Source organism: Opisthocomus hoazin, chromosome 21 (assembly GCF_030867145.1).
Source record: "Opisthocomus hoazin isolate bOpiHoa1 chromosome 21, bOpiHoa1.hap1, whole genome shotgun sequence".
NCBI lineage: Eukaryota > Metazoa > Chordata > Aves > Opisthocomiformes > Opisthocomidae > Opisthocomus > Opisthocomus hoazin.
The window spans coordinates 15,862,463-15,886,007 of record NC_134434.1 but is presented as its reverse complement, the minus strand read 5'-3'; the positions used below and the strand labels follow the sequence as shown (position 1 = coordinate 15,886,007).

Sequence of the window (23,545 nt, the reverse complement as noted above, 5' to 3'; positions counted from 1 at the left end):
GTACACAGAGCTACCCAGCTGTGTGAGCAGAACTCAGTGTAGGTTACACCAGGGGAATTCACATCCAAACAAACACAGGCAGAGCACATTGCAACAGCCCATCTGGGCAGCGTAAGACTCAATTTAAAACTACACAACAATCTACATAGCTGATTTGGAAATGAAAACACGTGGCTTTTAAGACAGGTACGCCACTACTTCTGTCATCCAAATAGAAATGCCAGAGCAGGGGACAGGATCTCAGATCTTTTCATCCACTCGTTTATCCTTTTCACTCCCACTTCTAATACAGTTGACCATGTTCTTCCAGAAAAAATATACAGTACCGCTTCTAGTATAAAAAAACCACTATGCAAGTTTTAAAAAGAATCTTCAGGAAGTATGCCAACGTTTGCGACACCACAAACGGGTTATCAAGCAACCACACACTGTTAAACGCTTTCTGTTCTTTTAAGTCCTCCAGAATAAAACATATTAAAGCTTCTACCTTGGTAGAATATTCTCTCAGTCTGCAGAAAACCTTCCCGACTCTGCAAGGTGCATATTAAAACCATCATATGGAGAAGAGTCCCAAGACACACAGCGCAGACAGCCTGGGGGAGGGGAAAGCTCCAGCCACAGACCACAAGCGGAAGGGAACGATGCTCAGCTCAGGACCCATCACACAACTTTAACAGCGGGTGGGCAGTGCTGGACGGGCTGCTGAATCCCGGGATTATCCCAGCTAGTCCAGCTTCAGCCGTCCTGCTTCACTCCGTAAGCAGTGAGCTCAGGTTCCCATTTTCCCCTCGGAAAAACGATCCCACGCCATGAACATCCTCCGACAGACCTACAAGGATCATGAAGTCCAAGGCGGCAGAGACTGGCCATCTCTGCTGTAAAGGGAAAAAGGATTTTCCAGAATAACATTTCTAATCAAGTACTTACAAAAATATATTCTATTTTAGACTAAAAATGGTATATACTTAACTATTTTTACTTCTACGCTTGCAGATTTAACACTTACCTTCATTGTAGATAATGCTGGAGAATTGGATAGATACTTCGCCTTTCAATTACCATGGCAGATGTTTGAGTAACAAACCACTTAAGCCATTTTATACCAGCATTTTAACTTCATTTTTAGACAAAGTGCACAGAACTCAGCTGGGATGGGAGTAAAGCAGTCAAGGAACTGCTCACCTGTGCTCTGGCTAAGCCCGCAGGGAGATGCCTAGCAGCAAAGCAGGCTGCAAAACCCACCGCCCGGGCAGCGTCTGTCACACGCACCGCTCTGGGCAGGCCCCTGGAGTGACGAAGTAACAGCCACTTAGGTACTAGTGCCTATTTACCATACCCTACAAAACTGTTATTGGTAGTTACAGCTGACTGTTTTCATTACAAAAGCCTTTATACACAAAGTTGCTTTATCAAGTGCATATAAACTGGCAAGAGTTTACACATTTAAAATAAACACTAATAGGCTGTGCTCAATAGTCCTGCTCTCAAAAAAATTACCATAAAAGAACAGTAACATGGAAGTACAATGCACAGTGCGCAATAAAAACATGTTCATTTCCCACCTCATCTAATTCTGCAGAGCTCCTTCTCCAGCTGAACAGGACGACTATTGTTATTTGTTTTCAAGTAATTGAGAAACATTTCAGCCACTTATCAGCACTCTGAATCTTTTTTCCTTTCACACACTCCCTACGCTTGCTGCCAACGGTGTATTTACAAAAGATTCAGACTAACAAAAATACTCTCGCAAACAACGCTGCAGAAAAAAAATTAGAAACTGAGGAGGTCGTTGCGTAGAGAAGATTTAAATGAGCTGGATCCTTGTTTAAACAGAAACAACAATTCAAGTTGTTTAAACAGAAACAAGAGCTGTGTAAGGGAGCCCTTCCTAGCCCCGAGCAGGCACTCCAGCAGCAGCCACGCACCTCTCGTGGAACCGCGTGTTTGTTTTGGAAGGGCTGGGTGCTCCACACCGCAAGCGGAAGCACGCAGCTCCGCCTCAGGCCCTGGAGCAATATTTAACTGACAACACGCCTATACCCAGCCCCACAGGAAACCTCTTTCCTCCTTACCAGCTTCTCTTTCCTGAGGCCTCACCAGCGAGCGAACCTGCAACAGCCAGTGCCATCTTACAGCAGTTATAACTACACATAGAAAGCATTCGAGCTAATTATTAGACAGGGCAGTATCTTCAAATTTTCCACCGTGCTAGAGAAATAAATGAAAATCTTAGTAACAATTCAAAAATTAAAAAGCACCTTCAGCGCAGCACAGGTTTCTAGTACAGAATAAGCCAACCGAAAGGGGTAACCTTCCCTGCTGCTCATCGAGTCCCACCGGCTGTCCCACCCCTCCAGCGGAAAGTGCCTTCTTCAAAAACACAGCTAAATGCACGTAAGAAACAGTATAAACACATTGTCTCCAATCAGCTGAAAAGCAGACACAGAAAAATCCTTCCACATCCCATCTTGTTGTATAATTGATTTTTCTCCAATATGGCCCAAACGGTGTAAACATCTCTCATTGCTATAGCAACCCAGCTGCAGAACTGAATGACACATCTATAAAAGAAATTTTTTTCTAAGTTACCACACGCAACTACATTAAGTCACATTTATAGAGACCTTACATACCAGAATCTGGATGCAGTGGCATTCTGCAAAAGGTTCCGTTCCAGCCCGGTTTTAATCTTTGATTTAACACACCCTGTACGCCGGCACGCAGTGCCTGCTGCAGTCAATTCACCCAGCTTCACTGTGTCATCCTGTCTGTTCAATAAATTTAATCGTTGTGTCCCAGATATGAGATAAATTAACTAAGTCAATGATAATCCCTGTGTTGCCTTGTAGTTCTAGTAACATTCGCCACTCAACCTTGAAAACATATCAAAATAAAGTACTTGGTGCAGTACTGCATTGAAGTTTACTCTCAACTTCGAATACCCTCTGAAAAAAGTGCTGCCAATTTTTTCCTCTTATTAATTTAGAACTAGTATTTTCTACATTTTAAGTAATTCCTTATACCTATCACAAGCTTGTGTACATCCTTCCTAAAGATAAATGTAAGAGAACAGTATCACGAAGTGGAAAACAAACATTCCCACAGGCCAGCCTTAAAAGCAAGTGGTAGCTGCCCGCCGCAGGAAATGACAGCGGAGCCATCCGTACGCCTGTCGGGAGCCACTGTCCCTCGCCCTGACCACGAACACGAGAGGTCTGGTTTCTCTACAGGCCAAGTCAACTCTTCCCAATGAAGCCCAACTATAAAAAGGTGCCTTCTTGCTTCCTGAGAGACAAAACTATAAAAGCCACAACTGCTTCATCTTTAACGTAACTACCTTTCTTTACTGTTGTACTGTTGGTCTTCTTCCCAATTCATATTTTATAGCAGTAGCACAGGATGCTTAAATACAAAGATAATGGACCAAAAACAAACAAACAAAAAAATCAAACACATGGAGAAATGCAGCCCCAAATTTGGAAGAAACTCACTCAGAGGCGTACCTGAAAAGCTGGAGTTGTTATCATGCTACTTTTAAAAACTTCAACTTGACATTTTCAAGCAATTAAAAGCAAAGCTGTCACAACAAAGACAGAAACAATAATATCCCACAGAGGAAAGCAGAGGGGACTGTGTTTCAATATTAACCGGAATGAAGAGCCATTGTATTAACACGTGAAAATGAACTTAGTTACTTTGACAGCAAAACCATCTGCCATTGAATTATGATATTAAAAAGTTATTATGCTACATTATAGAACAGTGAAACCTTTTCACACAGAAACAAGCTGATGCAGAGAACAAAACAGGTAATACTGTGGAAAGAGAAATATTCCATTTAGATAGAAATCGCTCTGATGTATCCTAATTCTGAATGGTTTCATGTACTTATGATTTCAAGGGACTTAGCTACTTCTGCGACCTTCTCCTCCTGAAAGCAAAAGCCACTGTTACAAACTACATGAGATTTTATGGGGCAGATGCAACAGATTTCAGATAAAATTTTCTGATTTCACACTTTCTACATAAGAAAAATTTGGACAGAAAAGGACAGGTTCACTAAATTACTTGTTACAGTTTCTTCATCATGTAGTTAGACTTCGTTTTTCTGAATTCAGTATTACTGAAGCAATACTTAATTTCTGCTGCATAAATATCTAAAAAATGTTTGAAACATAAGTTGTTTTGTCAACCCCATATGTTAGGTTTGGCTCTTCTCTAATCCCCAGTCTTTGGGAATCTGGGAAGCTCTCCTTGCCTGTCTGTCACCTAATCACCCAGCAATAAATAACAGTGCGTATTAACTCATTCAGAACTCTTCTGCAGCCCTGAGTTCTGTGTGGTGCCACGTAACTCAAAGGACAGACTAGATACAATAACTGGAAGCCAACAGCTGCAGAAGAGAGGCACCACCTCGACGCTCTTCCTCACCTTGTGTAAGGCCAGAGCTTCATTACCAGTTCTCCCAGGGCACCTGGGAGTTCACTGCCCCAAAAAGGAGAACGCCTCGCTTACCTCTGCTGCTTCCCGGCCCACGCTGCAAACCAATTCGACTCACTTCTCAAACAGAAAACCCACACAGAAAGAAAAAAAAAAATGGTGGTGGTGGCAGGGGAAATCTCGTAAGTTCAGTGAATTGAGTTTACTTGCTACATGGAGTTGAATCGTGCACGCAGGGAGATTTACCCTTTTTGGTAGCAATCAGTTGTCTTTGATACAGATAAATAACTCCTAACAACTAAACAGAAAACTACATCTGTCTTGACATTAGACAAAACAGACGTGTTGCGTTATATTTCACAGAAATTTAATCCACATATTCTTGTCAAAAAGGTGCCATAAGATACCCATCAAGACAAACAAGGAAAAAGCTCATGCTGAGAATCCCAACATCGACTCGGCTCCTCCAGCAAAACTTTAAGAACAGAACTCTCTTAGGAAGATCTACTGTCCCCGTTAAAAAGACCCAAAGAATAAAAAGTACGAGCACATTTTTTAGACAAACTGACAGAAATATCAAATGGTTCACAAAGAATAAACGTGAATTTACCTTTGGTTTTTTGTTCAGCAGCCTGAAAAAAAAGAACAAAACATATCAACCGCTGGTCAATATTCAGAATGATACCTAGCGACTACAGAGCTGCACCTGCAGAAACTGCTCACATCAACCAGGCATCAGTTCAATTAAGGACCAGAGAACGCTGGTTTAACCCCGTGTATTAGGACGGTAAGGATGGCTGCCCTTGTCTGACTGAAGCCAAAAGCAGATGCTGAAGGGACAGTACAGCACGTGTCCCACGCGCCCACCCACCCACCCCGCCGACACTCGAGGGTCAGCGGCTCCTGAACCGGACAGCACGGTTATGAACTTTGTAACACTCAGCAAACGTAACGTCCGTGACATTGTCCAGCACCCCTCTGAATCCATACACAGCATCAGCTTACACACATTAACTGCACGTTTTGTGAAGCCCCATCTTTTTGTGTCTGCTTGGAGTCCACAGAATCACAGAATAGTAGGGGTTGGAAGGGACCTCTGTGGGTCATCTAGTCCAACCCCCCTGCCGAAGCACCCGCTTTTTGTTTTTTTAACGATGCCTAATTTTCATTCTGGAAAAGACAGCGATCAATTCCTACCCACATCCTAAGGGCCAATTAAGACTAAAACTAAGCATGTAATCCAGCACACGAGGCGGGAGAAGGCACACCACAGCAAAGCGCAACGGCCTCGGAGTCCGCCGCCGCCTGGGCCCCAGCTGAGCCTCACGCAGCTCACTGGGCGCTGCGGGGAGGAGCGGCACTCGGCGACGCGGGCCCCGGGGCGGGAGCGGCCTGGGCAGTGCCAGCGAGCTGCCACTGCTGCCTCTGCAGGGACCGACCGCAGCCTCACGCAGCGTCCACAGGACCGCTCGCTTCTGCCAGAATTAGGCACAGAAGTGAAGGCTGCAGAAACTTTATCTGTACATCACACATAAATTGTTTAAAACAGTAACATGAACCAACCTTTTTCTGAGCACCTTCCTTCTTTTTCTTTTCTTCCTGCTTTTTCTTTTTCTTTTCTTCCATCAAATGTTCCTCTTCTTGTGTTTCTTGTTCTTTCTCCCTGATAAGAAGAAAGGTCGGGAAGAGTTTTTCAGTAAGATTGTATTTATCTAAGAAGGTAAACAATCCATACCTACATACTGCTAATTTTCTACTTCTCATGTCTAAAAAAGGCTGCTTCTAATGCTGTAATAAAAGCATGACAAAATCTGTTCCAAAATTGACACCAATAACAAATACAATAGCAGGCAATGAAAATTCAGAAAGAATACATTTTATTTGGAACCTCTTTCCACAATCACTCAAAAGTACTACTTAATACGAGGACATGCTAGGAAAGAAAGTTTAAAACAGGAAAAAAAAAAAAGAACAAACCTCAGGTAATTAATGCAGGTACTGCTGGCTTTCAGCAGCTACAATTCACAGTGTACCTTCAAGATCATGAGCAAGTATATTATTTTCCAACTATTTTTCTTTTTTTGATCAAACACATACCATATTAATTTCTCATACGCATCAATTTTGTTCTCAAGCAGTTGTAAACTAAGGCCCTGATAAATTCAAATCATCATATTTTTTGTTCCTGCTGTAAGTTCTAGCTGAAGAATCTGCATGAGTACAAAACAAGACTGTTCCAGCAGCACCTTGGCTAAAATTTAACCTAAGTTGTCCCAAATCAAGAAGAAAATCTATCTGAAACCCCTACGCTTTCTTTGTCCATCACTGTAATAAATGGTTGTAACATCGAACCTCCCCATATCCTTCCAAATAAATACCAATGCAAGTAAGTCATTAATAGAATTCATTCTATAACTGTTTTATCTTCCTTGACAGCTCTTTAGGTCCTGATCATTTATCAGCCATACAGATGTTCTGAGAATGCTGTTTCTGATGGGCTGAAATGATTACTATTATTATTATTATTAGATTTGATGTCTTCCAATTGTTCGTCGAGATCACTTTTAGCCTAACGTTGGCCTAACTCAATGCTTTACATTTAATTTAACTTGCCAAAACCTACAGCCCCCCTCCCCTTTTCGTCTGGATTTTTGTCCCTGTTGTTAAAAAAGGGCTTTTCAGTTACAGCATTCTTTGCTCAGCTGTTTTATCACCACGGGTCTGCTGGGGCGGGGGGGGACGCAGGGCTCTTCACCTCCAGGAGGAACAGCCGCTCTTCAGATGTCCCAGTGTCTTCAAACGCTCCCCAGCAAACACTTCGCCCTTGAACGGTTTCTCTTATTTGCCTTTTAATAAATTTGCACATTCTTACATAGTTTTGGTTTTTATAAAAAAGCAATATTGCAGCCAATTTTTTGAGATTTTGGCTGGTGAAGACCATTCTGGTTTTCGGCTTTTTCACTTGCCTGAAAATACCGATTGTGGCCACTGCAGATGCTCTCACGGTTACAGAGATCCTGCACGGTGCTGCAGACAAAACCACAAGCAGCTTCCCTTTCCGTGTGTTACCCAGGGCAATCCACATCGCCGGAGGCAACTCGGAGGTCTAAACGTCGGTGTGAACGCTCTTTTAGACAGCTCACAGAACTCAACTATTTACCCCAGTGACAGACTGGCAAGCCCCAAAGCCTGGCCTAGCAGCTGGAGGTCAGGCACATCTGGAGGTGCCTGGTGCACATCTGGAGGTCGGGACACCGGAGTGGCATTAGGTATCTCTATGTTAAATACCTGAACCACTTTCTGTCGTGACCAAAAATGCATCACCTGCGTGACTGCCCAACTTTCTGCCAGTTCCAAGGGGCCACCTTGCAAACATCGCAGTGTACGTCAGTGTTTGAGAAACCTCTGCTCTTAAGAGCTGCCGGTGGGTATTTGCACCACAGACTTAGCAACGCGCTTAAGAAAAGGGTACTGAAAACTGTAGTTGTAAATGGAGTGTTCTAGGCCTTTTTGCAAAAAGTGATGACTTACATTACCAAAAGAAACTGAACTGAAACCGTAGTAGGCGACTTCATTCCTGTTGGCTCCAGAGGAGAACAGAAGTCCCCAGGATTTCAGTAACTACAAAGTACCACCACCCCGTCCCTTCATTTTCAGGGCTGCCCACCTCAGACTATCTACACAGCCCCCGTTTCCAAGTGAACTCTCCTAAACTGAAGTTCTAGCCTTTTTTGGTTTTTTAAAGCCGGTGAATGAAACCAGTCAGTGCAAAATGAGAAACTGTTCGGTTTCATCTTGCCACTACTTAAGAAACCCCACGACATTACAGCAATTCCAGAACACCACAATTACACTTAACTCCCTTTTAATAGTCAGTGCCGTATTAAAAAAAAAACAAACCAAAACACACCCCCACCACTTGGCTTAATTTGCAGTTTTCCTTAAACTGTAAAGGTAGACACGTCCCAACGTTCTTACTAGGCTTTTTTTAATGTCAAATTCCTTTCCTGGCTGCCAAAGCCTCATGACTCAGACTGGACTGCACTACGAACTCCTCCATTTCCAGCCTTTCTGTCCTCTAAAGCTGGTTCTGTTTCGATGTTTCCCCAGCACTATTCTATGTTATTCACTCCCTTCTGCAGGTAACACACCATGTCAGAGGATTTTCCAAATCAAAGAGCAAACATTTTGCTCCATTAAAAACACAATGTATTTTATTACCATATACCATTATCATATCAATTACAACATAAGAGGTAGAAGTGCCACTCCTAGCGGAAATCTGTTTGGTTTTGTTGGTTTGGTTTTTTCGTTTCATTTCTGAGATCAAAATAGCCTCAGATTAACTCAGAAAATGATACTATAATTTTTAATGGAGTTCAATTTTCAGAACCGATTTACATAATGACACTTCTGAATACATGAGTTAAATATCCTTAAAATAGAAATAAAGCTCCAAGTGGCCTCTCAGATGGCAACTCTTGCTGTCACTTCTAGGCAGAAAATCTAAGAGCAAAATAAAAAATAAAAACATTGCTATATAAAGTTTGATTACATTGTCAAAGGCATATGCTGCAGTTTCACCTCCTAAGCGACAACTTAATCTTTATTACAGCAAATACGCTAAAAAAATTATGAACACAAAGCTCATTCGATTTAAACCAGAAGTGTCGTAGAATCTTCTTGCAGGGGTTTGTGTTTTTCACATACGTGGATCTGGCGTCTCAGAATCACGGGGGATTTTTACGTGTACAGAGCAAGGAGTTTTACTACAGCATCAAGTGTTGTTTTAACAGATTGCAATTAGCTTATTAAATCCAAATCTAAACCAAGGTTCTCTTCAAAGTACACATGCTTCAGAGCTCTCTCGGAATAGCAGAGCAAGAAGAAATGCAGGTCATGGTCAGAGCAACGTGACAACTACGGCTATGTTCTGTCAACGCCTGTTGCAGAAAGGCTTATTCATCCCTTTTAAAAATAACAAATCTAGGCTGATTTTATTTTTTACACTGAGAACTTCAGTTTTTTAGTTGGTATCAGACACTGGATTGCTTTCACATCTGAAGCCGCAGCTCGCATTTTGAATTAGCTCTGATATGACATTCTAACAGGATATATGCCTTTCGAGAATATTGTGTTCTTCAACAAACTTCGAGTCTATCTGTGTTATTACATACGAGGTTCTCGCCATACAGTCTTTTACTGCTCAGAAACTCCTGCAAAGGCTGAGGACTAAACGTACTCCAAACCCAGCAGCCTCATGAATTTTGGTTGCATATATTTAAGACGTTGAAGGTCTATTTATTTACATAGGAGAACTGCCTGGAATGCCTCTTCAGAACAGCGTTCTTCATCTCGGTCTGTGGAGGTCTTCACCTGGTTTAGCCCAATGCGAGAACAGCTCCCACACCGTAATTCTGGAATACTCTCGTACTTTAAATTCACTTCCTACTTTACACTGGAAAAACCTCCCTTGAAGGTTGTGAAAGTTGCTGTTATGACAGAAATCCTACAAATCGCATACAATTTGCTTAACTATTCCTCTGGTTGTGGCTCTCCCCACCACACAACAGAGCACCATGAAATTCTGCACACACATTTTTTCCTAACAAAGATGATGAGAGGGAACCAAAACCAAACTAAACCCAAAAATCCTCTGCACGAGAATTGTAAGGAACTGACAAATAAATAATCACCTAAACACAGGCTACCACAGCACGCTGAGCATGCTGATTCCAAACGGTAAGAAAGAAGGGGCTGAGATCATCAAGGCAGCAGAAAGCAGCTTGAAGGGGGGCAATGAAATGGAATGAAAAAAATAGTAAAATAAACAGTAGTAAATCCTGGAAAGGCAGCCTTCAATTAATCCTGGCCAACTGAAAAATACTGTCACACAGGAAGAGCCAGGCGCTGTTTCTTGGAAATCACCACGATCCTAAACAAGAGCGCGGATATCCTAACGTACAGGAGGAATACTACGTAAAGCAAGAGGCCACCGTATCGTTAGCAGTCCTTGATTTCACGACTGCTAGAATGGATACACTAAAACTCCACACCTGCCTATTGCTCGTTTTGTTTCCTGCTTCACCCTCATCCAGCCCAGCTCTCTGTGACCTTTCTAGAGTAAACACTGGTGAAGGCAAGGAGCTGGTGTGACTTTAAAAGTGCCGGCCTTTTTCCCTTGAGATCTAAGCTCAGTCATTAATCAAGAAGAGTCAAGCCAGTCATTAATTACGAGCTTTCAAATCACCTCAAAAAAGAAAGCAGCAGACAAAATTAGGTCAAATAAACGAGTATTAGAAACACAGCACAAACATTCGGACAAAAATGAGGAAGGCCAACAATCAATTAGCATTGTGCATATAAAAACCAACAACAAAACAACCTTTAAGCGCTTCATCAATAAGAGGAAACCTTAGTTCTGATACTCCGTGGGAAAGGGGGACCCTGGGAGGGCTGAAGTGACAGCACTTTGCTTTCTGCGCGAGCCCTCACCAAGGAGGTCAGCCGGGAACAGATGGCCACCAGCCACCCGCGCGGGTGCGGAGCCCGCGGATGACGACAGCTCCGCAGAGGGATTGCGCGGGGCTGAGCCTCTGCTCCCAGCTGGCGGCAGGGCCAGCGAAGAGCCAGCACCACGCTGCTCCTGCCCCAGCAGCTCTGCCACCACCCCTGCCACGCTTCGGCCCGGCTTCCTCGCCCAAACGGGCTGGCGAACCCAGCGCCAGGAGAGAATCTCAAGAGGTGTTTGTGAAGTGCCTTTTCCCCAAACGGGGGAAGAAGGCATCATCCAGCTGCTGAGGAAAACTTCCACAAACTGGCAGGGGAAAAAAAGGGAGATGGAACCAAACATTTTGCTACCACTCCAAATCGGAAATTAGGCCAGCAGAAGTAGGAACAGCTTAGGAAGTCCCTAGAGAAATCGGATGGTTCTCCTCTGGCTGGGCCTGGTGTAAGTTACCACCAAAACAACTGTGTCTGAGTCATTACAGATTACCTTGAACAACCAGCAGAAGAGGGATGGCACTCCAGGAGACTACCAAATGGCAAAGACTGTGCACGGAACTTCAAAGAGGAAGGGATAAAAACATCAGTAACAGCTAACAAGAAATGTGTAGGGGAGGAAAAAAAGCCTGTTTTTCTTCCTACGGCATAGTTGCAGGTATTTTTGATGGGAATGAAAGGAAGGCAACAGAAGTAATTTATTGACTTCTCAAACAACATGCAAACCTTTGTTAATAAGAACATGGCTGCTTTTTTTTTTTCCCCTAAGAACAAGGCAGGGAACATAAGCTAAATGAAATTACAATCAAATACGCACAAAACAAGTAACTTCCCTTCCCAACACGGCAGAGAACCAATGCATTTTTGTCGCAGTACGCCACATGTCCAGCAGCAAAATTTTTACTAACCACTTTGCTGCTAGAAAAATGTGTACATTTACTAAGTTTCCAGAATATGTCAAGTCATGGGGCTGCAAAACAATTACGGATGATCAATATTCGGAACAACCGGATGAACTCCAGATGTAAAAAAAAAGTAGAGCGCAATTCAGTGAGACAGAGTGCGGGAAACCATGCTTGGCAATAATAATCATATATACCAACAGAGCACAGGGAAGGACTGGCTAAACACCAGTTCTAGGGAGGAAAAAACCCCAGTGTTACAGGGGAGCTCAATCCAAAGGCAAAGCAACAATGTCACCAGCGGTCAGAAACCCATCAGCCGCTGCCCTGTGTCCAGTTTGGGACCGTGCACGGCAACAGAGAGACAGCTCAGCTGCAGGGAGTCCAGAAACAGCCACAAGAAGGGTCAGAGATCAAAAAAGCACAGCCCTTGGAAAAACCTTCAGACTCGGATTCACCTTAACTAAAGGGATGGCAGCCCCTGTATTCAAACAGGCCTTGAAGACACGGCAGAGAAGAATAGATTAAAATCTTTCTACTTTAGCTGTGGTAAGTAGCACTGAATTTAAATTGCAAGAGAGGAGATTTGGATTAGGCATACAGAAAAATCGCTCACACTGTAGCATTAAAAAAAAGGCAAACCAACATTAAAAGACACACCAAATCTTTACAAATATACATTTTGGGGGAGAGAAGAGGAAAAACACCGAAAGAAAGGAAGGCTTGCTGTCATTAAGAACGAACACTGATACAAGGCCACACCAACTCCTGGCCACCAAGACAATCAGACTGGAAACAGGAGGCCTCTGCCCATTTACAAAGTCAAGTCCTACAGCATCCTGCCAAGGGGATTAACGGGGGAAAAGCCCTCAGCCACACCACTGTGGACAAGCTAAGTTTATGGACAACTTACATGTACAGGTGTGATCAAGCAGCTTGAAAATAAACCCAGTAATTTAAAAGTTTGGGTGCAAAATTTGCTCCTACAGGGAGTCATAAATTAAGCTTCAGTGGTTTTGTTTGACCTCAATTTATAATTTATTAATCCCATGCTTTGGGGCTCCTCGCTGTCAAATTATGTGCCTGTCCGGCACTTGTCACTCCTTCATACATTATTTGCCTTGACAGGGGATTCCTCCCCTCCTCTGAAACATCAACACATGCTGATGCTGCTAACAACCGTGGACCTGCTACATTGATGCTCCCAGGATCTGGTCAACTTACCGTGAAGCATAGAATACAAAACTGATCTCCTCACAGGGACAGTAGTCCGATTTCTGAAGTCCCTTACAAGTTCCACCAAAGTTCCTGCACAGAAACAGAGCACTGGTACCGCCCTTGAGGTTTCCCTTACTGCACAATATAGTTTTGGCTCCAAGTATTCTTTGTGTGCTTTTATTTATTTGATTTGTTACACAGTACTGGTAGCTATCTTCAGGTCTACGATGCTCTGCGGACCCTTCTCCACTGCGGCCTGGAATTTTGAGGGATTAGACTTGATCCCTATGTACTCCCTTCTAGGCTTTCTTTAAATCACAGCATGCTCGACGATGGTGCAAGACGTGCACCGTTTAGAACTGAAACGTGTGCGGGAGCAGAATGTAGCTGCCATTTAAAGACACCCAAGAACACTACAGCACTAGTTGAGAACGGAGTGTGAAAAGCAACGTATTCAACTAAAACATCTTACTGAAACCACAGGGAGATTTTAAGTTGCCCAAGCGACTAAATTAATAATCCTGCTCTTACAGTTGGTGAAACAGAAACTCCACGATCCCCCGTGCTGCACACCCGGTGGCCAGGCTGCATCCCCAGCAGTCGCTCAGGGCGTTCACAACACGCTGGTTCAGATTATCGGCCAAAGTGCAATAAAATACTGGCACTCTCCCCGAGGTCCTGCCGACTGCTATTTACTGCAGGACCTAGGCTCTCACTGGAAGTTTTCAATCCACCCAGTGTTAACTTACTGCAACCCTACTTTATGTACACGTATGGTAAACAACCACTGAAGTAAATAGGATTAGAACAAAGCCAAAGCAGACTAGATAGTTACTACCGTTCAATTCGAGATATTTTTAAAAAGCACACTGACCTGCCGAGTTTTAGCTTCTACTAGTTTACTAGTTGATTACCAGTCACTAGAAGTGGGGAAATATCCCAGAGAAGAAAAAGCCTTTACATACAAATCATGCAGACACACTGTAAGTGGCAAGAAGCTTGACGAGTCAATGTTCAAGCACCGCCCCAAGTGCCAGTGAATGTTCCCGGGGTTTGGGGTTCCTGGGTTTCTCCTGGACTGTCACCGGAGCCATGGCGTGCTAATGAGAGTACTGCAGCACCAGCGGGACTGTTCCAGGAGACGTATGTTACATCTTCATCACTAAGTAGTGCGGACCAACGGGAGTGCATTTGCAGGGCAAAAGCGCCGGTGCTGAGGACCTGACAGCCCCACCATCCCCGTTTCAGGGGACTTCTGCTTGAGACTAGCTCCAGGCTGCTCCCACGTACCGAACGCTCACTTGCGGCAAGAAAGCATTAACTGCACCCCTGCAGCACATCATCCAGTGAAGTTTTGTTTATTAGAAGGAATCCAGCTGTTGCACTCCCAAGGCCACTCCATGATGTCAAAGCACAGCACGTGAGGACAATCAGAATCTTTGCATAAACGTGAAACTCCCAGTCCCAATGAACGCTCCAGTGCAGATGATGCCACAGCGCACGACGCTGCTGCCACACAGGTATGTCTATCAACGTATACACAAGGTCCACTCTGGTGCTGGGCTCCCCAGTTCAAGAAAGACGAGGAGCTACTGGACAGAGTCCAGCGGAGGGCTACAAGGATGAGGAGGGGACTGGAGCATCTCTCCTATGAGGAGAGGCTGAGGGAGCTGGGCTTGTTCAGCCTGGAGAAGAGAAGGCTGCGAGGGGACCTTAGAAATGCCTCTAAATATCTGCAGGGTGGGGGTCAGGAGGACGGGGCCAGACTCTTTCCAGTGGTGCCCAGCAACAGGACAAGGGGCAATGGGCACAAACTGAAGCCGAGGAAGCTCCAGCTGAACCCGAGGAAGAACTTCTTCCCTCTGAGGGTGACGAAGCCCTGGCCCAGGCTGCCCAGGGAGGCTGTGGAGTCTCCTTCTCTGGAGATATTCCAGCCCCGCCTGGCCGCGGTGCTGTGCAGCCTGCTGTGGGTGACCCTGCTTGGGCAGGGGGTTGGGCTGGGTGACCCACAGAGGGCCCTGCCAACCCCGACCATTCAATGATTCTAGGAAATCCAGGCATGGGCTAGAGCACTGCACACAAAAGCACACTCTTACAGATGCTTCCCGCACACACCATACCAGAAATTGCTCCCTCAGCCTGTTAAGAAAAAAAAAACCAACTCAAAGAAACAAACCAACCCCCAAAAGGCTTGCATTACGTTCACCACTTGAAGCAGGCTACAAACAGCAAGAAACATGGTATGAACAACATCTCTCCTCCCCCAGCAAACATGGACAGACTCCTCTCTTGGAAAACGCAGCTACGCGCCGTGAACAGCACTCTCACAGCACTGTCTCCCTCCCGGGCCTGCCGATACGTACCAGCACCTGACACAGCATCTGGTCCAGAGCTCTTCCCCAGTCTTTCTGGGACAGAATCCACAAAGGAAAACAGCTTTCAAATCCAGCAGCTCAGCAAGAGCGCAGCATGCTTGTCTCTCTGCAGATATTATGTTTGCTATTTTGGTTTCTGTGAATACTTCAGAGGACAAGAGCCCTGTGCCAACAGAGGCAAAGCCCCACACCGACAAATCCTTCAACTAAATACCACCAATTAACCGACCCAGAAGCAGAGGCAACCTATGGACAAGCTTCTGGCTCAAATTACTCAGCTGAAGCTGAAGAACAGGCCAGAGGAGCCCTGCCTCCTGGGGCAGCTGCAGAGGGACTCTGCAGAGCAGGAGGCCAGGAAACAGGAACAGGAGGAACAGCTCCACAGGATGTTTTTCCAGGCACCACAGCCCCGGGGCTCCCCGCGAGAGGTGACCTCCACGGAGGGAGGCTGGAGCGGCCGGTCAGCGCGTCACCGGGCCGGCAGCACCGGGGTCAGGAGGGACAACGCGCGCTGCGGGACAGCCCGGTAGGAACGCTCCTTCCGTGCAGCACAGCCTCGCACCCTTCCAGCCAGCACAGCTAAACCTTCATGCCGCTTCGTTAAAAGAAAATGAAAAGCAAGCTGCATAACTGAAACGATGTACCACTTGGCCCGTGGGGATTTCCAGCACCCCTCGTCCTCCTCTCCCCCCTTCCATCACAGCCCCTTGCCAGCACCCCACTATTCCCGAGCGCAATCACTTCGTTGTCAGCAGGTGAAAGCACATTCAGCTGGCTGCTTGGAGGAGCTGAAGACCAGGCTGGCACTCTCACACAGGCCAAGGTAGACGACACAACCTACAGAATCGGAAAGCAGCCCGCAGGGTTTATGCTGAAGACACGTATGATGCTGCTCGTGGTTCTTCTGGGGAAAAGGGGTGGCAAACACATCCTCAACAAAAGACACCCAGCTTACGGCAGCCACAGCCACACACGTCTACAGCCACAGTCCTGAGCGGCTCCAGCACGACTGAGGAGGCCCAGGAAGGTGAGGTCTGGAAGCAACACCTCTCCTTTAGGCAGAGTTCCTGCCACAGGCACAGCAGGAAAACGCACGTGCACTTCCCTCGCTCCTACCCCCAGGCAGCGAACTCGTACCAGGCAAGTCTAAGAACAACAGCACCGCGTACCAGCGACGGAGTGGGCAGCAGACATGTTCCCAGGCACGCACGTGCCACTCGAGTTAAACACAGACCTGCCCACCTGAGCTGAGCTCCTTCCAGCCTGGGCTTCCCCGTGATATTAAAACTGTTTCCCAGGTGTGTGGCAGAAGCCAGCCTCTAGGAAGATGGCATCCGACAGAGGGAACGGGCCTCTGCCGTCCCACCACCGCGATCTCCAGATACAGCTGCCACCTCAGAACGCATGAGCAGCAGGGAGGTGCAGGACACTGCTGCGGCCCCGACTCCGGGAGGCTCACGGAGAGAGACCCCGATCGGGGAGTAAAAGGACAGCGGCCTCACAGGGACGATGTGCCTCACGAGCCAGAGGAAAAAAAAAATGACACCGTCCCTTATGCTGCAGAGCTCAGAACGGCACTCGGCAGCACAAGCCCTGCCAGCATCACCAGCAACAGCAAGGGGACACACGGGTGAGTGGCATAAGGTACCTACGAGGCACACATAAGCTGTACCTACTGGGTGTAAACAACAAGATGCTCTCCACACTGCACACACGCTGCCTTGGAAAGCTAAGTTCCACCCTATGGGCGCAGAGCACCTTATGACACTTGTCCTCAGATACGGAGATAAGTTCAGGGAATGCACAGCTCCTGGTGTAACGAGCAAGGTAACATTAAAAAGGGAAAACAGATGTCAATAGACCTCCTTGTTGTAGAAACCAGAAGGGAAATAAATTTAAAGGCAATATGGAGATGGAGACTTTTGTTTTTGTAAAATGTTAATTCTTTTAAAAGATTTCAGAATACATAAACGTGTAATTTCCTCCTTCTGCACTTTTAAATTTGCTGAGTGAGCTCATTGAACATTCAAGTTGTTGTCTTCAAGTTTTCCAAATACCATTCTATTTAAAGGCACTGTGAATAGGGAATTCAATCTATCACATGAATGAAAGCAGAATTCTTAGCAGGAACCCTGGTGAGCTAATCAAGAGTCACAATAAAATGTCAGGGGTCCTGGAATTCTCCGCAGGAGGTTAACACCAAATTTGATCCGAGTCAAGGAAGACAAAACATAGTACAGACTAATAAACTGTACTAAAAAACTGTGCACTGCAAATATGTGAAAGTATAAACACAAATGAAGAAAATCTACTTAATTGTTTTGTGCACTTTTTATCCATCCTTAGTGTTTAACTACAAAAATCAAAATGCTGCTTCCCATGATAGTTTCATTCAACTTAAAGACAACACAATTTGAAGCAATTTAGGTTTTGATCCACTGCACCTTCAGTTGCAATGCTGCTTTGAAAACTAATATAGCAAGGTAACTCTAGTGAGCTAAGAAACTCTTGCATTACTCTGCACCTATCTATCCTTAGGCTGGAAACCGAATCCACAAAATTCAGAAAAAGACTTATCCTATCATCCAAAATTAAGCACACAGAAAGGTTCAAGCTGGCACCTTTCCCTCTGTCATAGTTTAACCAAAAGCAGGACACCCTCCACAAATCTACCAGAGTTTAAAACACTAACTCTGTACTGCCAAAAAGGTAATGCTAATTTCCATTAAATTCATCAAGTTTCAAAGTTCTCTTGCACTTCACTTTCCATAGTAAAAGCATCTGGATTCCTACTCCTGTTCAATAACAAGCTAGAGTATCAGAGCCACCATCAGAACGGGTCATCACCCATTTTTCAACTTTGCAAATGAACAGTGTCTCCATGGGGGGAAGAGAGACAGGGTGGAAGGAGAGACGGGGAAAAGAAGTGGCCACAACGGATCTTTCGGGACACGAAAACCAGTTGCAGTAAATACCACTTTGGAAATCAATTTATGGTCAATTATGATCGTAGTAATAACTCTTGTATGTCTTCAGCTAGTCCACAGAACACCCAGGAGAGCAAATGTTCTCAGAAATATATCCAAAACGTCTCCAAGTATGTTATCTGATCAGTAGATGCAGACAGAATTCCAGGAAGATCAGCTCTTGCTTGTCTGGATGTTGACAGAGGGACTGGGGGGAAATCACAAATTCAGTGCAGTTGGACTATCAGGGTGTTGCAAAATCATCCAGATAGATGATAAAGTCATCTTAAAATAAATGATAACCATCAGTCTGGGTTATTTGTTTCAAATTGTGGGGTGGTGTTGTCACTGTAATATTTCACCTAGAAATTTGTGCAGAACATTTAACTTCACAAATGCAAGAAAAAATTCCAGTTGAGGATCTTTTTTAAAGCAAATCATTATGTAAGCATCCATCCAACAACACAACCATTGCTTTATTCCATTATTACGTGTAAGGGTGGCAGCACAGTGTACAGACTGACATCACTAGGTAACGTACTGTTGGTGCCTAATGAGACTTGCGTAATTTGGATCATTCTTTTCAAAACTGAAGACCTAGAAATTTGACTAGAAGAATAGAAATAGTTAAAGCCACATGTTCACCAAGCTCCAGGAAGTCCCATATAACAACATCTCCCACCTGAAACAGCTATTTCTACAGAGACTCTCGTCCTCAATAGCAGCAATTCTATCACTGTGACAGATCAAATTTAGTCCACACCTGCATCAGACAGCTACATTTTATGATGATCATACTAGAAAATATTAAAACAGCATTTAGATTACTACTACCAGGCTTTTCTCCTTCCATATAGAAAATGTGGAATTTTCCATATTAACTTATTTTTAAAAGGCTTCAAAAGATAAATGTATACCACTCTATAGCTTACATCAGCTAACATTATGCGAAGAGAAACCAACTAGTTTCATAAGCAGGAAAAATGAAGAGGTATGTTATGAACTGACGTGATTAGCACTCTCCTGCCAACAGGACATTTCTGACTAACAGCAACCTTTTGCAGCGTCACAAAACAAGGATGTGGTACAACACCGTGCGCTTACCGCATTACAGCCACGACACCACAGAGGGACGCGAGTGATTCAATTTGCAGAGACACAACAGCTTTTGTTACACAGCCAGGGAATAAGAGGACAAACTTGCAAGCGGAGCGTTCACTTCAAAAATGTGGAAAAAAACCCAGACAACAGAAACATTGGAAGCAATTCTCCTATGTTAAGTACATTTGTGTAATTGATTAAACACATTGAGAAGAGGGAAGTTGAGAAGAACGATGTTAGCAGAGGGATAACGAGGAATCCTACTTTAGACTGGCTTTGGTAATACACTGTGTAAAGAGTCGTACTTGATTTACATACACTCCATTAGGCTATGCTTGCAGGGCTAGTAAAGCTTTCAACTTCACGTTTCCTATGAACTAGCATCTTCAAGGCTGTTGCGAACATACACCGAGTTCAAGCAAAAACATCCCCAGCAACGCGCAGACCACCTTCTGTGGTCTTCTGCTCATGACCTTGTGAGAAAATACAGTAAAACAGCAGTCAGCACATCATGCATCTGCACAGTGCAGAGGTTTTTTTCTTCCATTCTCCCTGAACTGCTGCTTTTTTCTAGAAGGGTTTGTGTTAAAGCGGTGGGATGATACTCTTTGTTTACCAGTAACCAGCGACTGTTTAAAAACAAGCTTCTCCACTGTCAGCACTAATGACATTAGCATCAGCCATGAAAACATTTTGGAATTCTGAAGACCCAGAAGACCTGAGAGTCTGACACCAGAGTAAGCTGACACAACACAGATATCCGGCTGAGCTTAAAATAGCCTTGGCAGAAGCCAGTTTGACCTAACGATCGATACGTGTACGTACCGACCACCCAGAATGGCATCCAAGCCACCGAGTGCTCTGTATCCCTCAAACAAAACAAAAAGCTCTCCCACTTCCCATCGGGAAGTCTCGCAAATGCAGCACTAGAGAGAAAATCGTAAACTTCAAGCAGACAACACACAGATAGAACACAGGAAGGGAGAAAAGGAAGAGGAAGGAAAACCGCACAGCGAAGAAAAACCAGATAAGCCATTCCAGGAGATTGTTCTTGACCAAGTTCACAACCAAGGCACCCCCCAGTATCCCTTCAGAAGGTCACCATGGGAAAACAGGCACAGACCCCATTAGCAAGAAGCTAGGGAAAAAAAGGAATGGAAAAAAAAAAAAGATCTGCCTCAGGAAAATGCCCACGGGCAGACACTAAACACTTCACAGCCCAGGGTGGGTGGTGGCGGTTTTTTTTTCCTTTGGTGGAGGGGGTGGTGGTGTTATGTATTCCTAAATGAGCCTATAGCTGGTAGTTGCATGATAACTATTCTGAGACCTATAAACATATTTTTCTCTGGGGCTTTATTATCACAAAGCATGCCAATCGATTGACAAGTCAATTTTTCTCCAAAATAATAAAAAAAAAAACCCCAAAAACTCATTCTCCAGCAATTCAGAGCTTACTGCTAAAAAACCCAAACAGCCATGGGATAAATATTAGCTGATTTTAATACAAAGCAATAAGCAATTGTTAACATTTCTCGTAAGCGAGCTTCTAAAAGAGAATTTCCTGATTGAAATCTAAGTAAATGTGAATCTAGTTTGCAGTTTTTTAAATGGATGTACATTTCAAAACAGAGAAAAAGCAAGCTGCAGATAGCTGTTTATTACAAACGACTTCCACCTCCACAGCCCTCAAAGGCAAACCATAAAGCTGTGTGCAAAGCTAGACAATCTGGGCACCCAGCCATGAAACATCACTGCTGCAGCACAGATAACTGTTCTCACTCTCAAGCCATCCTTGGCTGTAAACCCACAGGGAAGAGCTCCAGAAAGCAGACTTCACTACCGTCAAAGCTTCTAATATTTTATGAGCTTAAATTACAACTACATTCAAGACCTCAACACTGAAAAATTACAGTGCTGATTCACACCCAGGGCTGAGACCAAAACTAACCCAGATTTTGATGCTTGGTACCCTGAACCATGAGACCCAAGAGCAGCTAGTTATTTTACAGATGTCTTCGGTGAAAGAAGCCTTTTCATTGGGATGAAGAGAGAGAAAGAGATGCTACACTTAAAGACAAAAGAATCAGCTGCATATTTTAAAGTCCTGATGCATTTTCTGCAAGCAATGTATTTGTTGATACAACCCTAATGAGCACTGTAACTACACTGTGAGAGAACAGACAGTTTTTGTGACTATGACCAAATTCAGACATTTTTATTTTGTGCATGGAATTTTAAAACGTATTCAAGCCAACGCAGGAAGCTGCAAAAAGAAAGTTGCAGAAAACACCATTATAACCGTGTATAGGAATCCACAGTGAAGTTAATCATGATAAAATAAGCATAAGTACATCTATATCTGGTAATTAAGATGTAAAACTAAGCTGTGCTTTGGTAGACAATTTTCATAAATAGCACGGATTCCTAAAGGAAGATCAAATAATACTTTGATTCCTCTGCTTTCATACATTAAGAATCACCATCTCTCATTTTACCACTAGCATTCACCAGTGAAGAGACTCTGCAGAGCGCATAGATCATTTAGTAATGCAATTTACTGTCACTTCTAGACCATCTCCCCATTCAATAAAGTATACTTCTCTTCTGAATACTATTTGCCCTGGCTGATATCTTCATAGCACAGCTGAAAACCTCAAGCCATTATCACTAGAAGGCATCAGCTGATCCTAAATTGGCTAGACTGCAGCGTCACAGGCATTTAAGAGGTTTCCTTATCATTCATCTTTAATACTAAGGGATCCTACCTGCAGCTTCCAGGCCAAAGGGAAACCTAATGGTATTACCGTTATCTTGTAATCTGAATTTTAAACGATTACAACAATAGCACTTTTGTGTTGTACATCTCTACTGTAACCAAAGATGATACATTTTTCATCAATTCTCCTGTTCAAAGTCTTAAGTAAAGCACTGATTTTTCTGAAAAAGCAGCAATATGCACTCTACATTTAAGCTGCTCTACCTTCAAAGCGAAGCAGCACAGTGACAGGCGCTGAGACGACAGGAATAATCAGAGACTATTCTGTTTACTTGGGAAAGGTCTGGCCATTTTCATTTTCAGATCTGCAGTTCTCGCAGTCGATGCTATCCAGCAGTTCCTCCCAACAGCAAGCAGCAAGCCGCTCTCGGGCGAGCGGAGGAGGGCTCCGGCCCTGCTGCTCCAGCTGGCGTTGGGCAGGGGCCAGGCGACCACGCTGGCGGTGCGCGGGGTGACGGCGGTGCGCGGGGTGACGGCGGTGCGCGGGGTGACGGCGGTGCGCGGGGTGACGGCGGTGCGCGGGGTGACGGCGGCAGGGCCAGCTGCTGAGCCAAGCCAGCGCGTCACCGCTCCCACAGGCACCGGGCACGGGGAAGGCCCAACAGCTAAAACCAAAACCAAACGCTGCTGTCGGGCTTCCAGCAACGAACCTCACGCACGGGAGAAGAGGGGTCTACATCACACGCAGCATCCGAAGGGACCGCAAACGCTCAGGTCATTAGGAGTTCACAGCGGGCAGTAAATCCACCGCACCAATAAAACTTCCTGGCCTTTCTGAATGAAAAACAGAAAAGTAAGAGATTCTATGCCTAGGCAAATTTAAAGCTATACTTTCTATAAGGTTGCCATTCAGCAACAGTTTGCTTCAAGACACAAGGAGGTTATAGCCTCTGCTTGACAAAGCCTTTAACTTCACCCTGTTTTATTGCTACTCTAGCTAGGCAACATGTGGAACTTGGGAGCTTTGAGAACTTCAACAAAGAGTCGTTGGGCTAAAAGTACCCTCACGCCCAATTATGCTATTTCTCATATTAAGGAATTCCATCCTACTATTTTTCCAAGACTGAAAAAGCTCCTTCAAACAAAAAAAGGATAAAATTACTTTCCTTCCCTTAAACATCAGCAAAAGATCGCAAAAGTCATCAAAAGCATAGCTTGTTATTTTAGCAAGAAAGACAAACCCCGGGGAAAAAAAAAAAAAAAAAAAAAAAGAAATGAAGCCAGAGCAGTGGATTTCTCATTCATCCCAGCAAGCTTTGCAGC

The 23,545-nt window shown here is 44.5% G+C and overlaps 1 protein-coding gene across 12 annotated transcripts in view; it reads right to left on the bottom strand.

Annotated features, from left to right (window-relative positions):
- The window catches only part of TNRC6C (trinucleotide repeat containing adaptor 6C), a 339,037-nt gene that overhangs the window by 85,034 nt on the left and 230,458 nt on the right, over positions 1-23,545 (bottom strand). For 10 of the 12 annotated variants that reach the window (XM_075441217.1, XM_075441221.1, XM_075441219.1 and 7 more), the window contains 2 exons: positions 6,004-6,103; positions 5,051-5,072 (listed from right to left, as the gene is read on the bottom strand). In XM_075441217.1, coding sequence (XP_075297332.1) covers positions 5,051-5,072; positions 6,004-6,103 — 122 coding nt within the window. Of the gene's footprint in view, positions 1-5,050; positions 5,073-6,003; positions 6,104-15,427; positions 15,558-22,486; positions 22,508-23,545 lie in introns of those variants that run through there. The other 2 variants (XM_075441227.1, XM_075441226.1) reach the window with 2 other exon arrangements.